Genomic DNA, 21,909 nt, shown 5'->3' with positions numbered 1-21,909 from the left:
TTCTTCTTCGTGGAAGCAAGTTTGATTTTTGTCTTTGCAACTTTTTTTTTTGTTGTCTATAGTTTCGTTTTCTTTGTTGTAGTACTTTGATATTGTGTTTCCTTTTTTTTTTTGCAAACGATGAACGATTCTTGGGGTGTCCTGCCACCAAGAACTCTAGAGAGGGGTTATTGACAAACCTTACCAGCGCTTCCATGGATACTGCGACCGTCGCTTCCGTGTAGATGATTCGAGAAAGAGAAAACACTTAGTCGAAGTTAGGCAGAGAAAAAAAAAAACAAGAAATAAATTACTCAAATCTAATCCATGTTTTGATAAATTTATTTTTAATAGCTTGGGTTTGTATTTCCCAGTGACTCCTATCTTTTAACTTGATTTGAGAATAATCTTAACCTCTTTAAACACTTGACTTTTACATTCACTTAATCTAAATCCCCTCTAATTCTACTCGCACAATCTTAAATCTCATACCAAACACCCCATAGGGAATTATCTTCTACACAAGTACCTAGATTAAGTTCTATTTTTGTAGCCAGTTGGGCCAAAAATATGTCAGATGAGAGCATTTCCAGTGAAGTGCTATAAAAGTGGTGTATAACCATTTTTTAGCCAATGTCCATAAAATAAAACTCTAATGGTGGCCTAAAAGTTGTGCCAAATTTGACTCATGCTAAAATTTGTAAAAATTTTGGTATAAAATATAGCATGAGCTAAATTTGACCCACAATAAATATCACATTTTTTAATTACTCATTTGTTACTCATTAATACGATTTATTAATTGAAAATAATTTTTAATTTTTAATTAATCTTATAATAATAAAAAATTAATTATTTTGTATATTTTCAATAATTATTAATACCTATATTGACTATTTTTAACTAATTTGTACCTTGAGTATAGAATACAAATGCAAAAAAAGTAGGTTAAATATAACATGGACACATATTTTAGGCTAAATTTGATACAAAATATACATTATCGGTGAGATGCTCTAAGCATATGCACCTATGCAGACTAAGGCTGAACACGAGAAAAATTCTAAGATCTTATTGTCAAATTTTTAAGATATTGATTCGCATAATCGAAAAGGTTTTTCTTTCCTACACAAAAATAAGTTAATTTTTTTAATTAATAATTAAGATGATATTATTATAATTTTATGGAGAAAAGAAAAAAAAAAAATAGCACACACAGCATTTTGAAAGGACAGTTTTACCCCAAACCTTTTTCTCTCGGTTGGAGAAAAAAGAGAGGATTCAAAACGCTGCGTATCAAGTCTCCACTCCGGTTTCCAAATTGTTTTGGTGGAAGGAAAACCAACCAAGTAGTAGAGCGTCGAACCAGCAGAAGTGACGAGCCCTTTTCATTACTTTCTACTGCAAATTTGAACCCAAAATCAGGCCCTGCCCTCTGCTGGTGAGTTTTTTTTTCCCTTTTTTCATTAATATTTCTAAATTTTTTTCACTTTTTCTTTTTTGTGCGTGGAATCATTTCTTTTTGTTGGTTGAATTTTGTTTGGATTATGTTTTAATTTCTTGTGATTTGTACGTTCATGTTCTCTATCACTAAAGATGGAGAAAATTCAATTTTTGAATCTCATATGCATTCTAACTTTTGTATTTTGAGTTTTCTTTCCCTCTTTCTAATTTATGCGTATATTTTCTTGATTTTTCTTCTTGGTTTAAACATTAACCGAGTGGGTTTTGAGTTTTGACTGTTGGATTGAATTATGAAAGCTGTGATAAGTTTGATGAAGTCTAGATTGCTCCAATTTTGGTGAACTTTTGGCCTCTATTATGACTTTTGGTTATATTCTTTATCTTTGACAATGATGATTAGTGATGTTGGCAATGTGTGCTTCTTAAATGGATTTATGGAGTTTAAATTGTTCCAGTTTTGGTGAAACTTTGATTAATGATGTTGGTCAATAATGATGAATTCTAGGGTGTTGTTAATGATTGAAAATGTTAATCTTTTCACTGTTTGAAGTTTGGATGTTCATTTCCCACAATTGCAATCTACTAAGTCTTTGATCATCTTCTCAATTGTATATGTATTTCGTCTTTGGGCTGTTGTGGTTCTTTTGCCACTCTCTTTGCTCTTCAACTATAGACTCTGTGAATTGGTGCACTCATTATTTGTAGTTGTAGAATACTGGTCACTCCAAATGTAACATTGGAAAAGTGGACAGATTGAGTTTCTTAAGTGATAATTAAATTTCCAGATTGGAAAAGTAGAAAAGGTTAATTGGATATAAATTTCAAGTTTTATACTGGTGTTGATGACTATATTGTTAAACTAAAACTCTGATGCAGGGCATCTTCAGTTGTCATTTCGAGTCATTAAACTTTTCTGTTTGTGTCGTTTTTGCCATATTTTCCTTTTGCTGAAACTTATTTTCGATTTTGTTGTTGTATTTTATTTCCCCAAAGACAGTTATTTTTATTGCTATTTTTTTTTTTGAAGTGGTGAGAGCAGAAGTTGTTATGTTTTTATGTAGACTACAATACTAAGCTTATTCAACTAATGTGTGTGATTGCAGGGTACCCAACAGTCACCTTGGTTGTGGTGTCATAATAGCTAAATATTTAGATAAATATGTCTGACCCATACGAGAAGGTAAAAGGAAATAGGCTAACTTTCAAAGGAGGAGATTTGGCTACGCGGAGCAAACCCATTAGCAAGACTAAGAATAAGAAAAAGAAAAAGGTTAAGCTTGATCCTCAAATTGTAGATGGCTCTGAGCCCAAGGATGCAGCAGCTTCTGCTGCTGCTGCTGTCGATGGTTCAGGCGGAGCAAGCGAGTACACAATTGATGCAGCGAAGCGCATGAAGTACGAGGAGCTGTTCCCTGTTGAAGCCAAGAAATTCAGTTACGATCCCAAAGCGAAGGTGAAGTCCATTGAGGATGCACTCGATGACCGAGTTAAGAAGAAGGCCGATCGTTACTGCAAATGATCTTCTTTTTGCATCTTCAATACTGATTTTCTGTTCCTTAGTCTTTCCTTGTGTTCAAGCTAATTTGACTGAGTGATTGTATGTAGTGATAATCAAATTGGAGAAGGAGAATAGGATCAGTATGGGCATGTTTTTGCTTCTTATATTTGCTCATTTGAAAATATGATTAGACAAGTGTAATGTTGGGCTAGATCCACTATGTGTTGCACGTGGGTTATGTTTGTGCTTGTTGAACCTTTTTTCACCCCTTATTTTCACTCACGTTTACTTGATCGTTTTTAGGCCTTGATTTTGCTCCTTTAGTTAAGTGCTCATGGTAGAATGACCCAAGTTTGATGCCTTTGTTGCAAGTAGGTATCCACTTTTCAAAGTTTGTAGCAAAACAATCCGGACATGAGTTGGACATAAGGGGCACCACTGGTGCTCAACACCACAAGCAGGTGATATATTGCTATTGTGCAATCTATTATCGGGTCTCACTTATTTGAATTTAATAAGTATTATGAGGTATCGCTAACCAATCATGGGATGTCACCTTATGTGATGTTGGATATTTTAAAGTGTCAAATAGCAACACTCATTGATTTAATAGTGAATATTTTAATAGTGAATATAAGTGATATACTTAATATATAAATTGAGGTATATTCACTTCGAAAATGGAAATTCATCTAAGTTCAATTTTTACTACTTTTTATAGGAATTTTTATTTCTTTTTATAGCGTCATTCTAGCTCACGCAAAGAGAATCACCTCACTAGAATAAAAGTGGTGACGGTCACATTAAATTTCTTTGTAAGAGTCACCTACAATAGGTGAACTCAAAAGCAAAACAAAAATGCCTAAAAAAAAAAGCTAATAAGATCATCTCCAACACTCAGCTTCAAATGCACTTTTGCATCAAATATGTGCAAAATCTAATGCAACAGCTCCTGTCCACTTGCAAAATGAGAAAAGAAGTACGAGATTTTCCAAAACTTGTCGGTCTTGGTAAAATTTGGTTGGATGGTTTAGGCAGAGAAGAAGACAGGGAAGAGAGGAAGCTCAACTTCATAGTAAAACAACTCTTGTCCACTTGCATCTGGAGTTTAATGATGATTATTCAAGGAAGGAAACCCATGAGATTGTACTTGAAACTTGAAACTCTGCAACCACATGAAAACTTAAATTGTTTAAGAATTGAGGGGTATTGTGGTGGGTCCATAAATCCTAGTTGGATGATATCGTTGATTGATCTGAGAAGCTTATACATGTTTGCTTGTGATGAGCTCGAGACATTGCCTCCTTTGGGGAAACTCCCATGCCTCGAATCGCTTTCTATATACAATTCTCTAAGTGTAGAGAAGATTGGGCCTGAATTTTTGGGAGTAGAAATAGATAACAACACATCAGCAGTAGAGTCGTTGTTTCCCAAACTCAAACAACTCCATTTGGATTTATTATATTCGTTGAAGGAATGGGTAGGGGTGGTGGGTGGAAGATTAGCGGTCCTTTGAAAATAATGCCTTTGCTTCAGTTTTTGGAAATCGAAGACTCCCTATGCTGGAAATGTTGCCTGACTTCCAGGAGTCAACACCATTGAAGAAGTTGGAGATTCGTTTCTGTGATATTCTAATGAAATCTTGCCAGAGGGAGACAGGAAATGAGTGGCCCAAGATTCATCATGTCCTAAACATTACTATCTCAATTCTATAATGATAGAGGTAAAAATATACGAGAAATTTTGAAGCAATGGTAGACTAATGATGAAGATCGAGTGAGTACGTATTCAACATTTCTCAATTCTAACTTCTTTAATGTGAATAAATTTTCTACTAATTAGCTTTTATAGGTTCTCTTCATATTTCATAAATTAGAATGTCTATGTTATTATCATATATTAAATTTGAGTGTAAACCAATTAAATTTTCTTGTTATTAGATTTATGTGCTACCTTGGACCTGTGATTATCAACGACACTAACAATCATGTATTTTAGTTTCTTTTAATCATGTTTTTAATGTTGTTGTTTTTTTTACTTAGTATGATGCTTAGTTTATTTATAATTAACGAATTTTTATATGCTCAGTAACCGGTTACTATATTTTTGTTTATTGTGCCTTTTTTTTAATCCTTTTTTGGTTATAGGTAAATGGTTACTTTGAGATTATTCGTATTTTAAATGTGTTGTTTAATTGTTAAGGTAACCGGTTACTTTGTTAAGTAATTGGTTCTTTTTTTTGAGTGTTTGATTCTAATCATGCTAAGTAATCATTTTATTTGTGATTTTTAAGTGGATCTATTTTTATATTTGATATGTTTTTGCTTTGTATAGGTTGTAATGTAGCTTGTTAAGTTTACAAGTAATAGGTTACCCTAATTGTGTATGCTTTTTTCATGTGTTGTTTAATTTTCAAGGTAACTAGTTACTTTTGGTAAGCAACTGGTTTCTTTTGTGAGTGTTTGTTTATAAAGATTGTAAGTAATCATTTTTATTTATGATTTTTAGGTGTTGTTGTTTTATAGTTGATTTGTTTTTGCCTTGTATAGGTTGTAATGTAGCTTGTTAAATCTACAAGTAACTGGTTACCCTAGTTGTGTATGCTTTTTCATGTGTTACTTAATTTTCAAGGTAACTGATTACTTTGGTAAGTAACTATTTTTTTTTTTTTGTGAGTGTCTGTTTATAATGATGCTACGCAATCATTTTTATTTGTGATTTTTAAGTGTTCTTGTTTAATATTTGATTTGTTTTTGCCTTGTATAGGTTGTAATGTAGCTGGTTAACTTTTAAAGCAACTGGTTTCCCTAGCTATGTATGGTTTTTTTTTAATGTTTTAGTTATTAGTTATTTTAATTTTCTTTTTTGCGGTAACTGTGTTCTATTTTTTTTCATGCTGTGCATTATATGATCAAACCAGAGTTTCAGTTCACAAGTAAGGTTCAACAATGGAATAAACAAGAGGTTATAGATGATTTGAACAAAATTTTCACCAAGAAGTAGAAGGCTATGTTTAGAAGAACTCCTTTTGGTCATTTTTTTAATTTTCCAAGTACTGCATAGCAAGCACAACTTGTACATAATATTTTAATGAAGGAACTTCATCAGGAAAAAGAAAATTTTGAGTTTTGGTTTAAGCTTAGTGATAAGGTATTGCGGTTTTCTATTAGTGAGTTTGGATTAAATACTGAGCTAGATTGTGTTGGTAGTGTTGATTTAAATATATTTGATGGTAAAAAAAGTCTTAGGAAAACATTTCTCCCTGGTGTTAAATCGAATGGCAAAGTTAGCAAAAATGAAGTTAGTATTCTTTTTAATTCAGAGGATTTTAATGCTATGAAGGATGACATTGTTGTGAAGTTGGGGATTGTTCACTTTTTGGCTAGTTTTTTTGTTTGGGATCCAGAATGAGACAATGGTAGACAACAAGTTTTTTGGTATGGTTGATTGTGAACTTTCCTTGTTGAAAAAGTTTGCATTTGGCAAACTTTTGTGGTAAAGAACTAGGTTTTATATGTGCTCAACTTTAAAAGAGAGGAATGCTCTTTATATGAAGATTCCTAGGAAAGTAGATGAGTCTCTTGATACTTGGAGTTACAAGTGTTTTGGGTTTCCTCTTTCATTTCTTATATGGATTTACGAGACACTTCCAATTTGTTCATCGTTTTTATGTCGGAGGGTTGGTTTTGCTTTTCCAAGGATATTGAATTGGCAGGGCAAGGATAGTGTGACTTATCAAGAAGTTTTGTGTTGTATTTTTGTATCTATTATATTTGTAAGTAACTAGATATTTATCTTTTTAATCTTTTTTTTTTGCATTTCATATTTAATTATTGAAGAAACTTGTTACAATTTATGTTCTTTTTATTTGATTCTCTTTGTTTTTTTAATTTAATGCAGTTTGATGTCAATATTGTCCTTCCTAATGCGGAGGAAAAGAAATTGGGTATTTTGAAAATTTTATCATTTGAAAGTGAATTTTGTCCAACACCACCACCGATAGATGAGGACATTCTACTATCGAAGATGCCTTTGTTGAGGCCTGGACTTTTTCTGCTAAAAAAGCGTTTGGAGGTTTGTTTTTTGTTTTGTTTTTTCATTTTTTTTTTAAAAATACTTTGTATACATGATTTTGTTTTAATGTTTTTATCTTCTTGTTTAGTTGTATGTAGGATCATTACAACAAGATGTTCCAAGATCAAATCAAGGAGTTACATGTAAAGCTGACTGAAGTCCAAGCTTCCCAAAAGTTGATTCTTGATGAAGTTAGTTCTTTGAAGAAAAGTTTTGAAGCTGATTTTGCTACATCGATCAGTTTTCTTGTAGACATTAAGACTGTTGTGTCTGTCAAAACTGATGGTGGAGATTTACATTCTGAAAATCAAATGGATTTTGACCATGTTTCTCAGGTAACCAATTTCTTGTGTAATTGTCTTTTCATTAAATATATGTTGTCTATCTTATATAATTTTTTATTCATTTTTTTAGGATTATTTTGATGATATTTGTGTGGGAGGGTACCAAGATTTTGAACTTGGTGAAAAGTTGGGGCTGATTTGGACCTTCTCTGAAGATTGTTTCAGATATTGTTAATCCTTTTAAGGTATACTTTTTTAATCATTTATTGTATAAGTAAGTACTTTCTTTTTTTATATTTGTTATAAATTATTTGTTTTTTCTTTTTGCAGAGCCAATCTAAAGATGCATCTTTGCTATGCTCGACTCCTTCAACTCCTACATTTCACGTGTCTAATGAAATGTGGAAAGTTATAAATGAGTCAGTTGAGAGACCATTAAAAGAGAGCATTTATGTCGAGGATAAAAGTAATTAGTCAATTGTTGTTTATGATGCTTCAAAAGTAGTTGATGGTGGGGCGATTTTGCCTAAGAAAAGAAAGGTGAAGTCGATCGCTGTGGTCAAGTCTCATTTCCTGACAAAGTTTGGGTCTTCTGAAGATGAAGGTAAACAAAAAAGAAAGATGACTGTATTGGATAATATATGTCCTTTTTCTAATGATCTTGGTCATGATCACACTGAAAAACAAGCTTCTGAGTTTCATAGTTGGATTGAAACTAAAATCAAACACAATAACAAGTTTGTACAATTTTTTTTTTTTTTTGAATTTTTTTTTGCTTTGTTGAAATTGTTTGTTTGATTTTCTAAAAATTGTTTAGTTTATTTATTTTTTAGGTTTAAGAAATATGATGATAACAAGGTTGAGCCATCAATTGATTTCACTTTCATTTTTATTGATAAGAAGACTTGGTTATACTGTTTGTATTATCCTAGGCAGTTTGCTGAATCATCAGTGAATTTCTTTCCTTTTATGTTGTGTTTATCATTTTTCAATTTTTTTTTTTTAAATTTCATTGATCTAGATCAATTCTATATTATGTTGTGATGAGGTAACCAGTTACCACCGTCATTTTTTATGCTACAATGCTCTGTGTAACTAGTTACCCAAATGTATAATTTAATGTGTAGTTGATGGTAACTGGTTACCCAAACTTTATAATTTGTTGTGTAGCTAATGGTAATTGGTTACTCTTTGTTTTTCAAATCTGTTATGTTGTAATGGGTAACAGGTTTCTTGATAGTTTGTCTTATAAGTATTTATTTTTTAAAATGCAGCATATTGATGTCATGATGTATTATTTGAGGAGAAATGTTAAGTTATACAAAGGTTTGAATAGGAGATTCTCTACTACTGATAGTTGTTTTGGCCAAAATATTGTGTTCATGTATGAGAAGTTTAATAAATCAGGTCGTGGTACATGTTTAACGCCCAAAACGTGCATCCACTAAGCGGTGTTTGTAGTATAGATCGGACGGTCGATTCCACAAGGAGACAAAGAAATAAAGTTAATCAATAAATAAAGTTTAGAGATAAATAATATGAGGAAAATAGAACAAGTGATATTTTTGTTGTTTTTGAGATGTATAGATTATAAATAAAGATAGACTAAAGAGTGATGTAATAATAGGTAACAAGTAGGAAGAATCAAGAGTCACCAATATGCATACTTATTTATTTGAAACCTTGATTCATAAAAATTACACGAATGAGAAGTTCACATCCCAACTATTCATTTGGAAGATTTAACATTGAAGCACAAATATGTTTTACAAAAATGTATTCAAGTGATTATTATTCTTTTCCATGGAAAGATGAGATAAATCTTATGAGAAATCTAAAAATGACATTATACCATTGGCAATAATGCAATAAAAGATTGGACATAAAACCTAACACAAATATTACTTTTACTATTTATAAAATACATAGAAAGAGCGTGACTAATTCTATATAGATTTTAGCAAAAGTAAATATATATATGAATGAGATGGAGAAAATGATAAAAATATTATCTATATTATTTTCACTAATTTTATAATACATAGAAATTGCTTGACAAAATCTATATACTATTAGTAAACATAAATATAGATAACAAGATGAAGAAATAGAGATGAAAAAAATAAATAACTCAAATATATAAACTTTAAGCACATGGTGAATCAAAAATACCAAACAAAGTCATAGTGCATATAGGATCATCATAACCTTCCTAAGAAGGTTAGCCTATTATGCTAGACATTCTCATGAAATTCTAGAGAGAAAATATGAGAAATAAGACTAAAATTTGGTAGAGTTTTGCTATCTAAAAATTACATACCAAATGTGAAATGAGAGTCCCTATTTATAGAGAGAGAAAATGACTAAAAAGAAATTAAACAACAAAATGGGGTTTACAAAATAAATCTGAAATATTAATAATAAAATATGATTTTGAAAAATCAAATCTTATTATAAATATTAACCTAGTTATTTTGGTGTATGACCAATATGCTATTTTTCTAAAATACCACAAAGTATGAACTTTAAAGCTCAAAATAGCAATTTGCAAGGCCCAATACCCACAAAACATGGGTTGAAGGTGGCTGGTGGCAGAAGTGGGTTTTGGCCCATTCCCAACCAATGGGGAGGCGCCACGTAGGCCCTGGCTCGGAGAAGAGAAGGGTCGGATAAGGCTGGGTCCGCTGGGCTTGCTGTGTTGGGTCGCTGGAGGAGGCAAGGCCTTCATTGGGCTTCAGCTGCGGGCTGCTGGTGTAACACCCTGGTTACCCTAAAACAGTTACTGTGAACTTTGAACCGTGCTTAACTCGCTAACCGAGTTCTTTGGTTATAAACATGCTTCTAGGTGTTACTAATAGGTTAAGGTGAAAACCAATCAAAAGGAAATGATATATTTTATTAAATACATAAAATTGTTCATGGGCCCATAAAAACATTTACAAGTTTTTTACAATCCAAAACGGTCATTACAGTGTAAAATTTACAACTCGCCGACCTAAGCGGCAAAAATAGGGTAAACCCCCTAGTTCCTCTGAGAACTCCTTGGCCGTGGTGGTCAAGCGGCCGCATATGTACACATCGCCACCTAAGCTCTCCACTCAAGGCTTGGTGAGCTTTTCTTTCCCTTTACCTGCACCACATAGCACCCATAAGCCAAAACCCAACAAGAAAACTCAATACTGCAAGAATATAACATCAAACGATGATCATAATAATCATCGAGGGCTTTTAGTCCTAAATAGAAGTGTGACAGTTGTAAAAGCCACTAAGGTGGGTTCTGTTCCCCTTATAAATAAGTGATCACGTCATTAGCTTAAACGGAATAAGTGATTGATAAGCAAGTCACCAATGCAAACCAACCGAGTGACCATAGAGTCACTAATGTGGGTTCCGTTCCCTCTAGCCATGTGACGATATGGTCACCTGGGCCTTCTGGCCCCGACTCTGAGTAACTAGTCATAGAACTAGGCAAACGCTTTTAGTTTTCATCAAACTTAGGGTCGGTCCGGCATTAATGCTCATAATGAGTCATCCAACGCAGAAGTCGGTTAGATCTAATCTTTCATCGGCTCTGCGTTCTTCGAACTTGACTAGTAAGTCACAGCTTCACAGATAGTCTGACACCATTGCCAATTCTGACTAGTAAGTTAGTGCCATTCACAAATAAGCAAGATTTGCTAAGCATTTAATATGCAATCAATTTCCACATTTAAACACTCAACATGTCTCAATAATAACCATGCATGTCATATACGGGTGCAATTTTCTTACATCTGGTTCGAGCGAGAATTAGCAAAAGAACGACCCTTGAGAACGATCAACCTTTAGTTCCTTGACAGTCACCTGGTCATAACCAATTATGGGATTCCATCAATAAAATGAATCACAAAAGGTTCCCTGACCAAAACCTAGCCTCTGAGACATCGAATCCTACTAAACCAGGTAGTAGGATTGATCCCGAGGCCTAAGGTTTGAATCCCCAAGCCAAAAACCTACTTTTGGTCAAAATGCCACTAAGGGCCGCGACCCTCCCTCACCATGCCGCGGCCCGCCTCCTCAACTAGAAGCGGCTGTAAAAAATTTCCCAGCAAGGGTTGTGGCCCTCCTTCTCCATGTCGCGGCCCAACGACCCAGCAGCTTCTCCCTTCCTTTTCCTCAAGCTTGGGCCGCGGCGCTCTAGAACAGAGCCGCGGCCCCACCTGAAACTCAGCCAAAAACTCTTGTTTTTCCCCTTCGAACTCATTTCAAAACCTTATAAAATCTCTCCTAATATCACCAAGCAACACCACCAACTATTACCACAACTTATCTACCATATAAGCTTCAAAACCTAAGCCTTACACCAATCAAAACTTCATCAAATTCTCCATTTAATGATCAAAACTCCAAAACTTAAAACTAGCACAAAAACAGAGCAAGGCACTATAAAATGGAACTAGAACCTTACCTTAAGCTTGAATTAAAACCTCTTCAATGGCTGAACACTAGTCTAAGACCTCAAGCTTCAATCTCCAAGCTTGAATCCCCAAACTTGCTTCAAAATTCAAAGGAAGGAGAAGAGAAATGGTGAGGATCGTGAGGAAGGAAACAAAGCTCTGTTTCTACAGCCTTCAACCTATATAGCCTAGGTCAAAAGACTAAAATACCCTCCATGCTTACATCCTTTCTTAACAATCCCCAAGGGCAAAACTATCATTTTCCACCTATCTCGTTAATCATAATTAAAACTCTCCAATTCCCGCTATTCTCAAACACTAATACAATCATATCCCATTACCCTTTAATTCCCAGTAATGCTTTAGTCATCAAACCACCCCGAGCTTCGAGCTTAAACCTGTTATGACCAAACCGATAATTTGAATTCAAAGATCGTCTCATGCCGAATAGCTCGAACAAATCCACATTTAAATGCGGTCTCAACAATAGTTCACCAACATGCATACAAATATACAATTATGCCCTCAACGAGCCAAATTACCAAAATATCCCTGAGATGAAATGTGGACCTACATGCATGCATTAAACATCATATTATAATATAATTCACATAAGAAATGATGACCAATAGTTAGTTGCATACTTATCTATGTTAAATTTCTACTTTTGCAAGACATTTGTTACTTAAGACTATTTGTTACTTTTGTGTTCTCCATCTGTTGTTTGTATTTGTTTTTTTGTTAATTTTGTTTTAATTCATTTACTAATATATACATATATAGCACTTTAAAGCAATTTGAGTAGATTATATGTTCTGTTTTGTCTATTTTTACTAAATTTTTTCAGGAATGTTTTAAGGGTAACCAGGTAACGATCTGGTTGTTCATCTTTTATACCATGGGGTAACTAGTTACGTTTGGTTCTTGATGTTTTTGTTATTATTATATTTTGTTGTGACAATTGTTAGAGGAAAATGACCATTTTCTTGTTTATTTTTTTTTAGTTCATGTTTAATATATATATATATATAAATTGCACTTTTTAAAGCAACTGGGTTCATCTTAATGGTAACCAGGTACAAAGCTTGGTGTTCATCTTATATATAAATGGGTAACTGGTTACTTTTGGTACTTGATGTTTTTGTTATTTTTTTTGTGGCAATTGTTAGAGCAAAGTAACTAGTTTCTTGTTTGTTTGTTTTTAGTTCATGTTTAATATATTAATATATTATATATATTGTACTTTTTAAAGCAACTGGATTGTTTATATGTTTTGTTTTGTATATATTTCCTTAGTTTTTTGGGAATGTTTTAAGGGTACCAAGTACCTAGCTTGGTGTTCATCCTATATATCAGCGGGTATAACTAATTACTTTGGTAATCGGTTGCTCAGAAGTATTGTGTGAGAGTTCTTGGATTATTGTGTGAGGGTTAAATTGTATGGTTCAAGAGAAGCCTTGGCTGCTTTTTATACTCAATAAATAGCTGCTCGTAGAAAAGTTGAGATCTCTGTGATTACTAATTAGACTTGTAATTTGATATTTATAGTGGACTAGCTCTATTGGATGTAGGCAACAAATTGTTGTTGAACTAGGATAATTTCGGTGTGTTGTTTCTATTATTTGTTTATTTGAATTAAGTTATCTTTGAATTGATTTTGGGTTTGCGTTTGCGTTTTTCAGATTTGTTGCATCTTTGAGTTTTGGTGTTGAATCTACTTTCAACAAAGTTATGATTTATGCATCTGTTAGCCTTGGTTTTGAATCTACGTCAACATCAATCCTTGCAAATCTCATTTTGTTAAGTGCTGGAGACGTTGCGTGACTTCCTGGAGTCGACACCATTGAAGAATTTGGAGATTATTTGGTGTTTTCGTCTAGAGAAATCTTGCGAGAGGGAGACAGAAAGAAGTGGCCCAAGATGGGACATGACTATCGTTACTTTAAGGTAAACATATAAATGAATAAATAAAAGTAGAAAAAGTAGCAATGACATTTTAGTGATTATAGTTTATTTAAATGAGCCCAACCTAACTACCTCTGCCATTTGTAGACTGAACGGAGATGAACTCGTCTAAGGAAAAGTTCGGCCCAAGTTGAAGCAGTGGTAGACGAATGATGAAGATTGAGTGAGTACGTATTCAACCTTTCTCAATTCTAACTTCTTTCATGTGAATAAATTTTCTACTTACCTTTTATAGGTTCTCTTCATATTTCATAAATTAGAATGTCTTACGATATTATCGGATATTAAATTTGACTGCAAACCAACTATGTGTATTTATATAAAAACACACAATTGTTTCTTGTAATTGGATTTGTGTGCTGCCTTGGAGTGTCATGATATTTTGGGCTATGTCAAATATTCTTGTTTTCTTTTATTAATAGTACAACATTTGAGTTGATAAATCAAATATTGAAAAAGAACAAACGATCCTTTATTTTGACAAAGAACTGATGAAAATAAATTCTATAGCTAGGTTACTTCTATTAGTAGTCTCATTCTCATAGCTTGACGTTGGTTAATGATTCCGTCAATTTCTTTTGAGCTCATCATGTTGAATTCGATTAGGTCATCTCCAACGCTGACAATGTTGCTAGCATTGAAAAAAATGCTTAATATTATATTTTATTAAATTAATACAAATATAATTAAAAAAATACATAGCAACGTTACCAAAACAATTATTGAATATTTGATATTATATTGACTAGGGACCCACCTAAACAATAGCAAAACGCTGTTGGCAACAGCGTTGCTGATGCTTTTAGATATTGATAGAATCTTCGAGAAACTGACAAACTTTTGTGTTAATCTTTTATAAATTAATTAATATAATGCTAATTAGTCAATATAACTTTGGTGATACTTCACATAATTATATGCTTGAACTAATGATATATTTTGAGTGCCTTAGGGAAAAAAAAAGACAAAAATTAGCTTTGCTTTACATATGTACTTTCACATGAATCTTAAATCTTATATGAATTGATTATTTTCTGAAATAATTGAAACTTTCTCGACTGATTGATAGACTAGCATAACAAAAAGTTAGCACAATGGTAGAAACTGAGTGTCAAGTAAGAAAACTATTAACTAATTCCTCTTCCTTATGATGCATTACAATCTTCAAAACATTCAAGTTTTGATAAGTTCAAAGTTATTCTTTTTATGGAAACAGAGGTTCTTTTGCTTAAGAATTGTTAGTATGGAATGAATTACTGCATCCAGCATAGCAACCATTACTGATAGTTCTCCTAAGATTTGTATTAGATTCATCATGAAAACATCTTTGAATGAAATCTTTAAGGGTATATATACCTGTAGAACTTTCTCAAATTAGTTTAGTGGTTAAGTCTTGCCATCAAATATCTATGCTCCTTCGATACAATAGGTGGGACAATTAAAATATTATCATTACAGTGATTATTTAAGTTTTCTGAACATAATTCTCTAAATTTCATGTGCAGGAATCTTGGTATTCTGTGCTGGTGGAGAATTAATGATGGGGCTCATCTAATAAGATGTTGTTGGATCAAAACAAAGTGGGAAATTTCGATCCAAAATGTTGTATTCTCATCTGTAGTTTGTAGTGAATGAGGGTGTACGCTCATTAGAGTGATTAAACCACGTTTGTCGATTATGTTGATTGGTGTGGATTGTTTTCTTTCAAGTTTGTTGGTTGTTTATTCTCTTAATTTGGCATTGTCTTGGAACAACTTATTTAAGAAAAACATTACAAATGTTGTCTTTGAATTTTAGTGATGACTCTGGAATCATGTATGTTGTTAATCAAAATTTCTCATATGTTTTCTGGATTGTCTTTTTAATTAAGTGGCATTATAAAAGAATAGAAAGTATGATTGCACCAGTTAATAATGGTTGCATCGAGAGCTTGTGAGATTGATCTTTGACTGTACAAGAATGTATAACTTATTTGATTTCATTTTAAGGTGAACTGTTGATGAAGAGTGAGTATGTTGTATTCAAGCTTTGTCATTTCATGATTTCACTTTTAAGGTGAGAGAGATGTAAAGAACTTTGTTAGTAAGCTTTTATTTATAGGCTCATATTAGATTTCATAAATTAGGATTAGGATGTCTTTAATTAAATACATTATTGGAGTAGCCCAAAATATATATAAGAAAACTGCCTCAGACGATTTGAGATAATAAATTTGAGTGCAAACAAATTACATAAATATGATTATATGATCCAGATTACATCTATACATTACAAACATGATTGTATTATTGTAATGAATTTTGTATGACTTATATGACTAATGTTTGGAAGATTTCTCTGCTTACATGAATACAGAATACATGGGTACTTTGGGCTATGAAATATTTTGCTTGGAAGAGATTTTAGTTCCTATTATATCAAATATTTTGATTTCTGAACGTATTTCCACTGTGTTGATTTGTGTTGGATTGTGTTCTTTAAATGTCTCGTTGTCTTGGAACTTATTTAAGAAAAAGGAAAAAAAAATTGTTGTCTTATCATTCAAGTTATGATTCTTCAAGCATGTATGGAGTTAAGAGTAAGAGTTACTGGTATACCTCTTTCAAGCAAATGCACATAGAAATTTGTCTTGCTATTGGGTTAATGGATCCAACAAAAATGTGAAGACAACAATAAACAGGCTGTAAAAATGGACCCAACAAAAATGTAAAGCGACACAGAAACTGAAGTCCCTATTTCATTGATGAAGGCCAAAAACCATGTAAAGATATTTCAAGTATTGAATGAATTACTCTCAGAAAAACCTCAGAAGTATAAGCAAAGTTGTTCTTCATAGGCAACAAAAATCTCAAGAAAAGACAAACATCAGTCAAATTTTATTATGCATTATTTCCATGCCCAACACAATGAAGCTCTCATTCCCTATTTTAAGTCTAGTGATCAGCCTTTGCTTCGGCTTTCTTATGAGACTTGGCCTTTGCCTGCGGGTAGAAAAAGAAAATGACAAGATTTCGTAAACATTGTTACAATTTGCGAAAGCATTCGTAAACATTGTTACTATTTGCAAAAGCATTCATAAACACTGCTATGATCACAAGATAGTTTTTACAACAACAGATTCGAAATCAGAAATTGCAAATTTTGATTTGTCAAGTAGACAGCCAAAGGCTACTAACTCCAAATCAGTTAGTGCATCAACCAAAGGTGCTAACATTTTACAAATAGCACAAACACACTTAACACTAATATCTATACAAAATTAGCAAAATCGGCATTGCCTATGTACATTGTGAGACTCCGTTGAACCATTTGAAAATAGCTCCAAGTAAACAGGATGCACATCCCACCAACCCCACCCCATAATTAATCATCAGCATATAATATATCTATCCCAAGTACTTCACTAATAAATTATGTTTGCATTTTTACCACCCAAAAAGGACATATAACTTGGTATATTCATACAGCCTTGTCTATACCGTTAATATGTTATAGGCATCTTCTTTTAGCTCTAAACTCTTATCCTAAGCATCCATGATTCAAAGAACAGGACAATGAATTTTCATCTCATACAATCACATTTCGGCATTAAGTGCACCATAGATATGATAATCAACTAAAATAGGTGTGAATTGGTTGCTTTAGAATAAACTATCTAATCCTACCTGTATTGAATTTCAGGTTTCTCTTAACGATTATATGAAAAATGCTACAGGATCTACACGTACTTGACTCCTTGTTCTCACTACGACATATAATTTAATTTATAGAATAACCAATAAACTCTTATGTACACCAACCCCAATTCTTCACATGGTAATTCTCTTCACCAGAAATTTGGCTATCAAACATGTATTCCTCTCAAAATGCCAAACTTTCATAACCTTGGATTCTATACATTATGATTCCTATTTATGTAGCACTTTAACTCTAATGTCAGATCGAGATTCATAGTTTAATTATGTCAGAATTGGATGCTTATAATGAGACATCGAGGGAAAAGAGACGCATATAATGAAATACCTGTAGATACTTGAGCTTAAGGCTTCCATAAACGAGTCCGATTGAAAATGCCGAAGCACGAGCCACCTGCAAAAACACAAAAAAAAAAAAAAAAAAACCCTTTAAAGTTAGCATCCGAACAAATGATAATCGAAGATTTGAAGCGAAAAGTAAGAAGGTCAACTCGAAAATTTTCATTACTGATTTCAATTTTTTTAGATATTCTGAAACGAAAAGAAAAGATTGATTTACCAAAGCAAGAGTGCTGGTTCCAGAGTAGGGTCCTGGAGGCGGCGCCATTGGAGATGGGTGCGATTGTTGAAAAGGAATAGCTGAATCGAAGATGAAGAAGATAGTAGTTTGCGAAAACCCTTCAAACCCTAGAACGAATCTGAACACTGAACTGGACAATTATATTGACCCCTTTTGCAATTTTTAAAAATATAAGGGGTCAGCTCGAATTTTCATGAAGTTCGAAAAAAAAAGAAAGAAAAGCAAATACTTTTTTTTTTTATGGCTTATGCCATAAGTTTTTCTCTTTACATCAAAATTCCGTGCTCAATATTATAACTAGAGAACACAACATGTTTCATATCTTTTTTTAATGATTAAAAAATTTATAATTTATATTTTTATAAGGAAGATTACGTGGAAGGAGTCTTTTTTATTATATACTAGAAAATATAATTATGCTCCGCGCAGTGTATTGTAATTATTAAAACATATATATTTTAAAATATTTTTTGAGAGACTGTGGGGTGGTGATTTATTTTGACCATACTCGTACAACATGTTCTTTATATAGACACGTGAAGACATCTTGACCATAATTTTTTATTTCATGATGGTGTTCACTGTTATTGTATAGCAAACCTCCTGTAGATTTTTGAAAAATTCTGACAAATTTTAAAGTACTGAAAACTAAGTTAAAAAAACTTGTTGTACATTTACTTTTATTTATTATTATTATACGCTTTGCGTAGTTCTTTTTATAAAAAGTCTAAATTATGTATAAGAAAATTTATATTTTGTGTAAGATTTATTTTGGCCAATTACCTGTTTGAAGTCTTTATTTTTAAAAATTAACTTTTAGATCTCGTGTTTTGTCAAAATAATAAAAATTGGAATTGATAGATTGATTATTTGAACACTGTATTTTTGCTCATTACCCGTTTTGACCCTATGTTTTTTAAAATGAACCTTTGGACCATGTATTTATTTAAAATGTTCAAACTTCTTATGAAAATAAATTATATATTTATATAATTTTTGTTTTCTGTAAGGGTTCACACTATTTTGAACCTTGTATTTTAGTCGATCACCTATTAGAACTTTTATTTTTACAAATTAACTTGTAGACCTCAAGTTTTGTCAAAATATTAAAATAGAAATAGATAAATCTATTATTTGAACACTATATGTAACGCCCTGGTTACCCCAGAAATTTGACCCGCTACCCGAGTCCTTTGGTTAAAAACGTGATCTAAGTGTTATAATCAGGTTAAGGTAGAAAACCAGTAAAAAGGAAATGGTACTTTTCGTTAAGTAAATAAACTGCTCATGAGCCTTTCAAAATATTTACAAGTAGTTCGTAATACAAAAGAGTCACTACAGTTCCAAATTTACAATCCTCGCCGGCCTAAGCGGCAAAAATAGGGTAAACCCCTAGTCCCTCCGAGAACTCCTTAACCGTGGCGGTCAAGCGGCCCTATATGTACATCACATCGGCCCAAGCTCTCCACTCAAGGCTGGCCAAGCTTTTCCTTTCCTTTACCTGCACCACATAGCACCCATGAGCCAAGGCCCAGCAAGAAAACATAATAAAACATGATGTAATATCAACAACGACCATAATAACCATTCAGGACTATCAGTCCAACAAAGAGGTGACAATAGCCAAAAGTCACAGTAATGAGCATCGCTCCCTCTAGCCATGTGACGATAGGGTCACCAGGGCTTAACTGATAAGTGATTTCTTTCATAAGCATGTTCAAGACAGGTGCATGGTGATTGGTCACCAACATAACCTTCCTCACGACTCTAGGGTCGAAACTATGGACAACGTCCCTTAGCCACGTGACAAACGGTCACCGGGGTCATATACCTTGGCTATAGTCTTCTGGTCGTAGACCAGGCAAGCGCTTATAAGTTCATCGACCTTAGGGCCGATCCCGCATTAATGGCATAGAGCCATTCAATGCGTGATCATCGACTTTAGAGTCGGTCCCTGACTAGTCAGTGTCTCAAACATGTAATCAGTATTCATTAGCATTTAATATGCAATCCACGTTCACATATATCAACCAACATGCCTCAATATCAAACCATGCATGTCGTATACCTGTACAGGGTGCAACTGTATCCATACACTGTTTTCTTACCTCAAGTTCGAGCGAGAAATATGATAAAGACGACCCCTGAGAACGATCGATCTTTTAGTTCCTTAGCGGTTACCTAATCACAACCAATTATAACCTCCATTAATGAGAATCCACAATAATAGGATCTTAACCTAAGCACCACCCTCGGGACCTCGAAACATGCGCACACGGTGAGTAGATTCGATCCCGGGCCTTAAGGATTGAAACCCCAAGTCAAAAACCCTTAAAAACACTCAAAACGGGGTTTGGAAGGAACAGGGTAGCGCTACAGCGCTCAACCCCTAGCGCCACAGCGCTCTACTCAGAACCTCCCAAAGGCCAAAAACCCTCCTGAGGAGCGCTATAGCGCCCTAGGGTGGGCGCTGTAGCACTTCCTCCAGCCCAAAACATCCCTGAACCGACCTTCTTCATCTCCTTCGTTTCTAACTCGATCTCCAAGCTTCCAAAGCCTATTCTTGATGCCAAATGAACCCAAAAACCATCCCAACACACCCCAAACATCACAAGCATTGGAACCCTAGCCAAAACTCCCAACAAAACCCATGAATTCACCCTAAACATTTCAGCTGCAAAACAAAACCAAAACAGAGCAAACCAGAGAAACTATGGTTAGAAACTTACCCAAAGCTTGGCTTATGATGGCCTTCAATAGTGGAACACACTCCCAAACTTCCAAGGCTTGCTTCCCAAGCTAGAATCCTCAAAGTTGGCTCAAAAACCACAAAGAACAGTGAGAAAAAGGAGGTACGGGAGAACTCTAAAACATACTCTGTTTTTCCTTCATTTTCTCAGCCAACAAGGGTTATATCTATCCTAGGGGTGAAATGTCCATTTTACCCCTAGGTCAATTAATACTTTCTAAAGGCTCCTAAGGGCATTTTTGGTACTTTCCTCCTAACTTGTTAATCATAATTAACACTCTCCAATTCCCGCTATTCTCAAAAATCATAAACACCATTAACTCACCTCCTGTTACCCTTTATCCCTCGGTAACGCTCTAACCATCAAAATCACCCCGAGACTCAACCCAAGTCCTGACACTTAAACCTGTTGTGACTAAACCGCTAATCAATAATCTACGATCGTCTCATGTCGAACAGCTCGAACAAACCCACATCATAATGTGGTCTCAACATATATCACCGACATGCATACAATTAACATTATATTATAATATAATTATCATAAACGTACATAAACACGTTTAACAGCATAATTAAACAATTATGGCCCTCCCGGCATACTAATCCAGCCGTTAAACCACATTAGGGAATCCGGGGCATTACACTATATTTTGGCCGATTACTCATTTTGATTGTTTATTTTTAAAAATTAACCTGTGGATCATATATTTATTCAAAAGGTTAAAAATTATTTATAAAAAGTAAATTATATAAATATATATAATTTATGTTTTCTATAAGGATTCATACCATTTTGAACCTTGTATTTTAGTTGTTTACCAATTTTGACCATTAATTTTTTTTTAAATTAACTTGTGGACCTTGTGTTTTGTCAAAAATTAAAAAATAAGAATGCAAAGATAGATTATTTGAACCACGTATAATTTGGTTGATTACCCATTTGAATATTTTATTGTTAAAAGTTAACATTTGGATCATGCATTTTGTCAAAAAGTTAAAATATAAATAGATAGATTTTATTATTAATAATAATAATAATATTATTATTATATGTAGATATTTTTATCTATTATAATTTTTATTAAAATAAAAATGAGAAAAAAGAAAACAGACAAAATAGATAAAAAAAATTCCTTAATAAATTAATAGCTATAAATTAAAAAAGTAACATAAAAAATGAGA

The 21,909-nt window shown here is 33.3% G+C and overlaps 2 protein-coding genes and 1 long non-coding RNA gene across 3 annotated transcripts; 2 read left to right on the top strand and 1 right to left on the bottom strand.

Annotated features, from left to right (window-relative positions):
* The first annotated feature begins 1,261 nt into the window (after positions 1–1,261).
* Positions 1,262–3,243, top strand: LOC133781857 (uncharacterized). Its single transcript, XM_062220959.1, has 2 exons — positions 1,262–1,420; positions 2,547–3,243. Exon 2 carries the CDS (start codon positions 2,603–2,605, stop codon positions 2,960–2,962), a length of 360 nt encoding a protein of 119 aa, XP_062076943.1. The 5' UTR covers positions 1,262–1,420; positions 2,547–2,602; the 3' UTR covers positions 2,963–3,243.
* A 433-nt stretch (positions 3,244–3,676) lies between these two features.
* LOC133783875 (uncharacterized) lies at positions 3,677–8,474 on the top strand. Its single transcript, XR_009871000.1, has 4 exons — positions 3,677–4,721; positions 6,842–7,350; positions 7,430–7,544; positions 7,630–8,474. It is a non-coding gene; the product is annotated as an uncharacterized LOC133783875 (long non-coding RNA).
* Positions 8,475–16,419: 7,945 nt separating this feature from the next.
* LOC133781856 (uncharacterized) lies at positions 16,420–18,136 on the bottom strand. The gene is made up of 3 exons (XM_062220958.1): positions 17,955–18,136; positions 17,724–17,789; positions 16,420–16,681 (listed from the first exon to the last, which is right to left on the bottom strand). The coding sequence occupies exons 1-3, from the start codon at positions 18,000–18,002 to the stop codon at positions 16,634–16,636; spliced, it is 162 nt and encodes a 53-aa protein (XP_062076942.1). The 5' UTR covers positions 18,003–18,136; the 3' UTR covers positions 16,420–16,633.
* Positions 18,137–21,909: the final 3,773 nt, after the last annotated feature.

The sequence above is a fragment of the Humulus lupulus genome, chromosome 6, assembly GCF_963169125.1.
Source record: "Humulus lupulus chromosome 6, drHumLupu1.1, whole genome shotgun sequence".
NCBI classification, from domain to species: domain Eukaryota; kingdom Viridiplantae; phylum Streptophyta; class Magnoliopsida; order Rosales; family Cannabaceae; genus Humulus; species Humulus lupulus.
This window is presented reverse-complemented; position numbering and strand designations above follow the sequence as displayed.

Bases quoted from the DNA above. Each gene is read 5' to 3' on its own strand.
- LOC133781857 (XM_062220959.1), top strand. From the start codon at position 2,603: ATGTCTGACCCATACGAGAAGGTAAAAGGAAATAGGCTAACTTTCAAA.
- LOC133781856 (XM_062220958.1), bottom strand. From the start codon at position 18,002: ATGGCGCCGCCTCCAGGACCCTACTCTGGAACCAGCACTCTTGCTTTG. The intron at 17,790-17,954 runs GTAAATCAATCT...GTGTTTTTGCAG, and splicing joins GAACCAGCACTCTTGCTTTG to GTGGCTCGTGCTTCGGCATT. The intron at 16,682-17,723 runs GTATTTCATTAT...TTCTACCCGCAG, and splicing joins TTAAGCTCAAGTATCTACAG to GCAAAGGCCAAGTCTCATAA.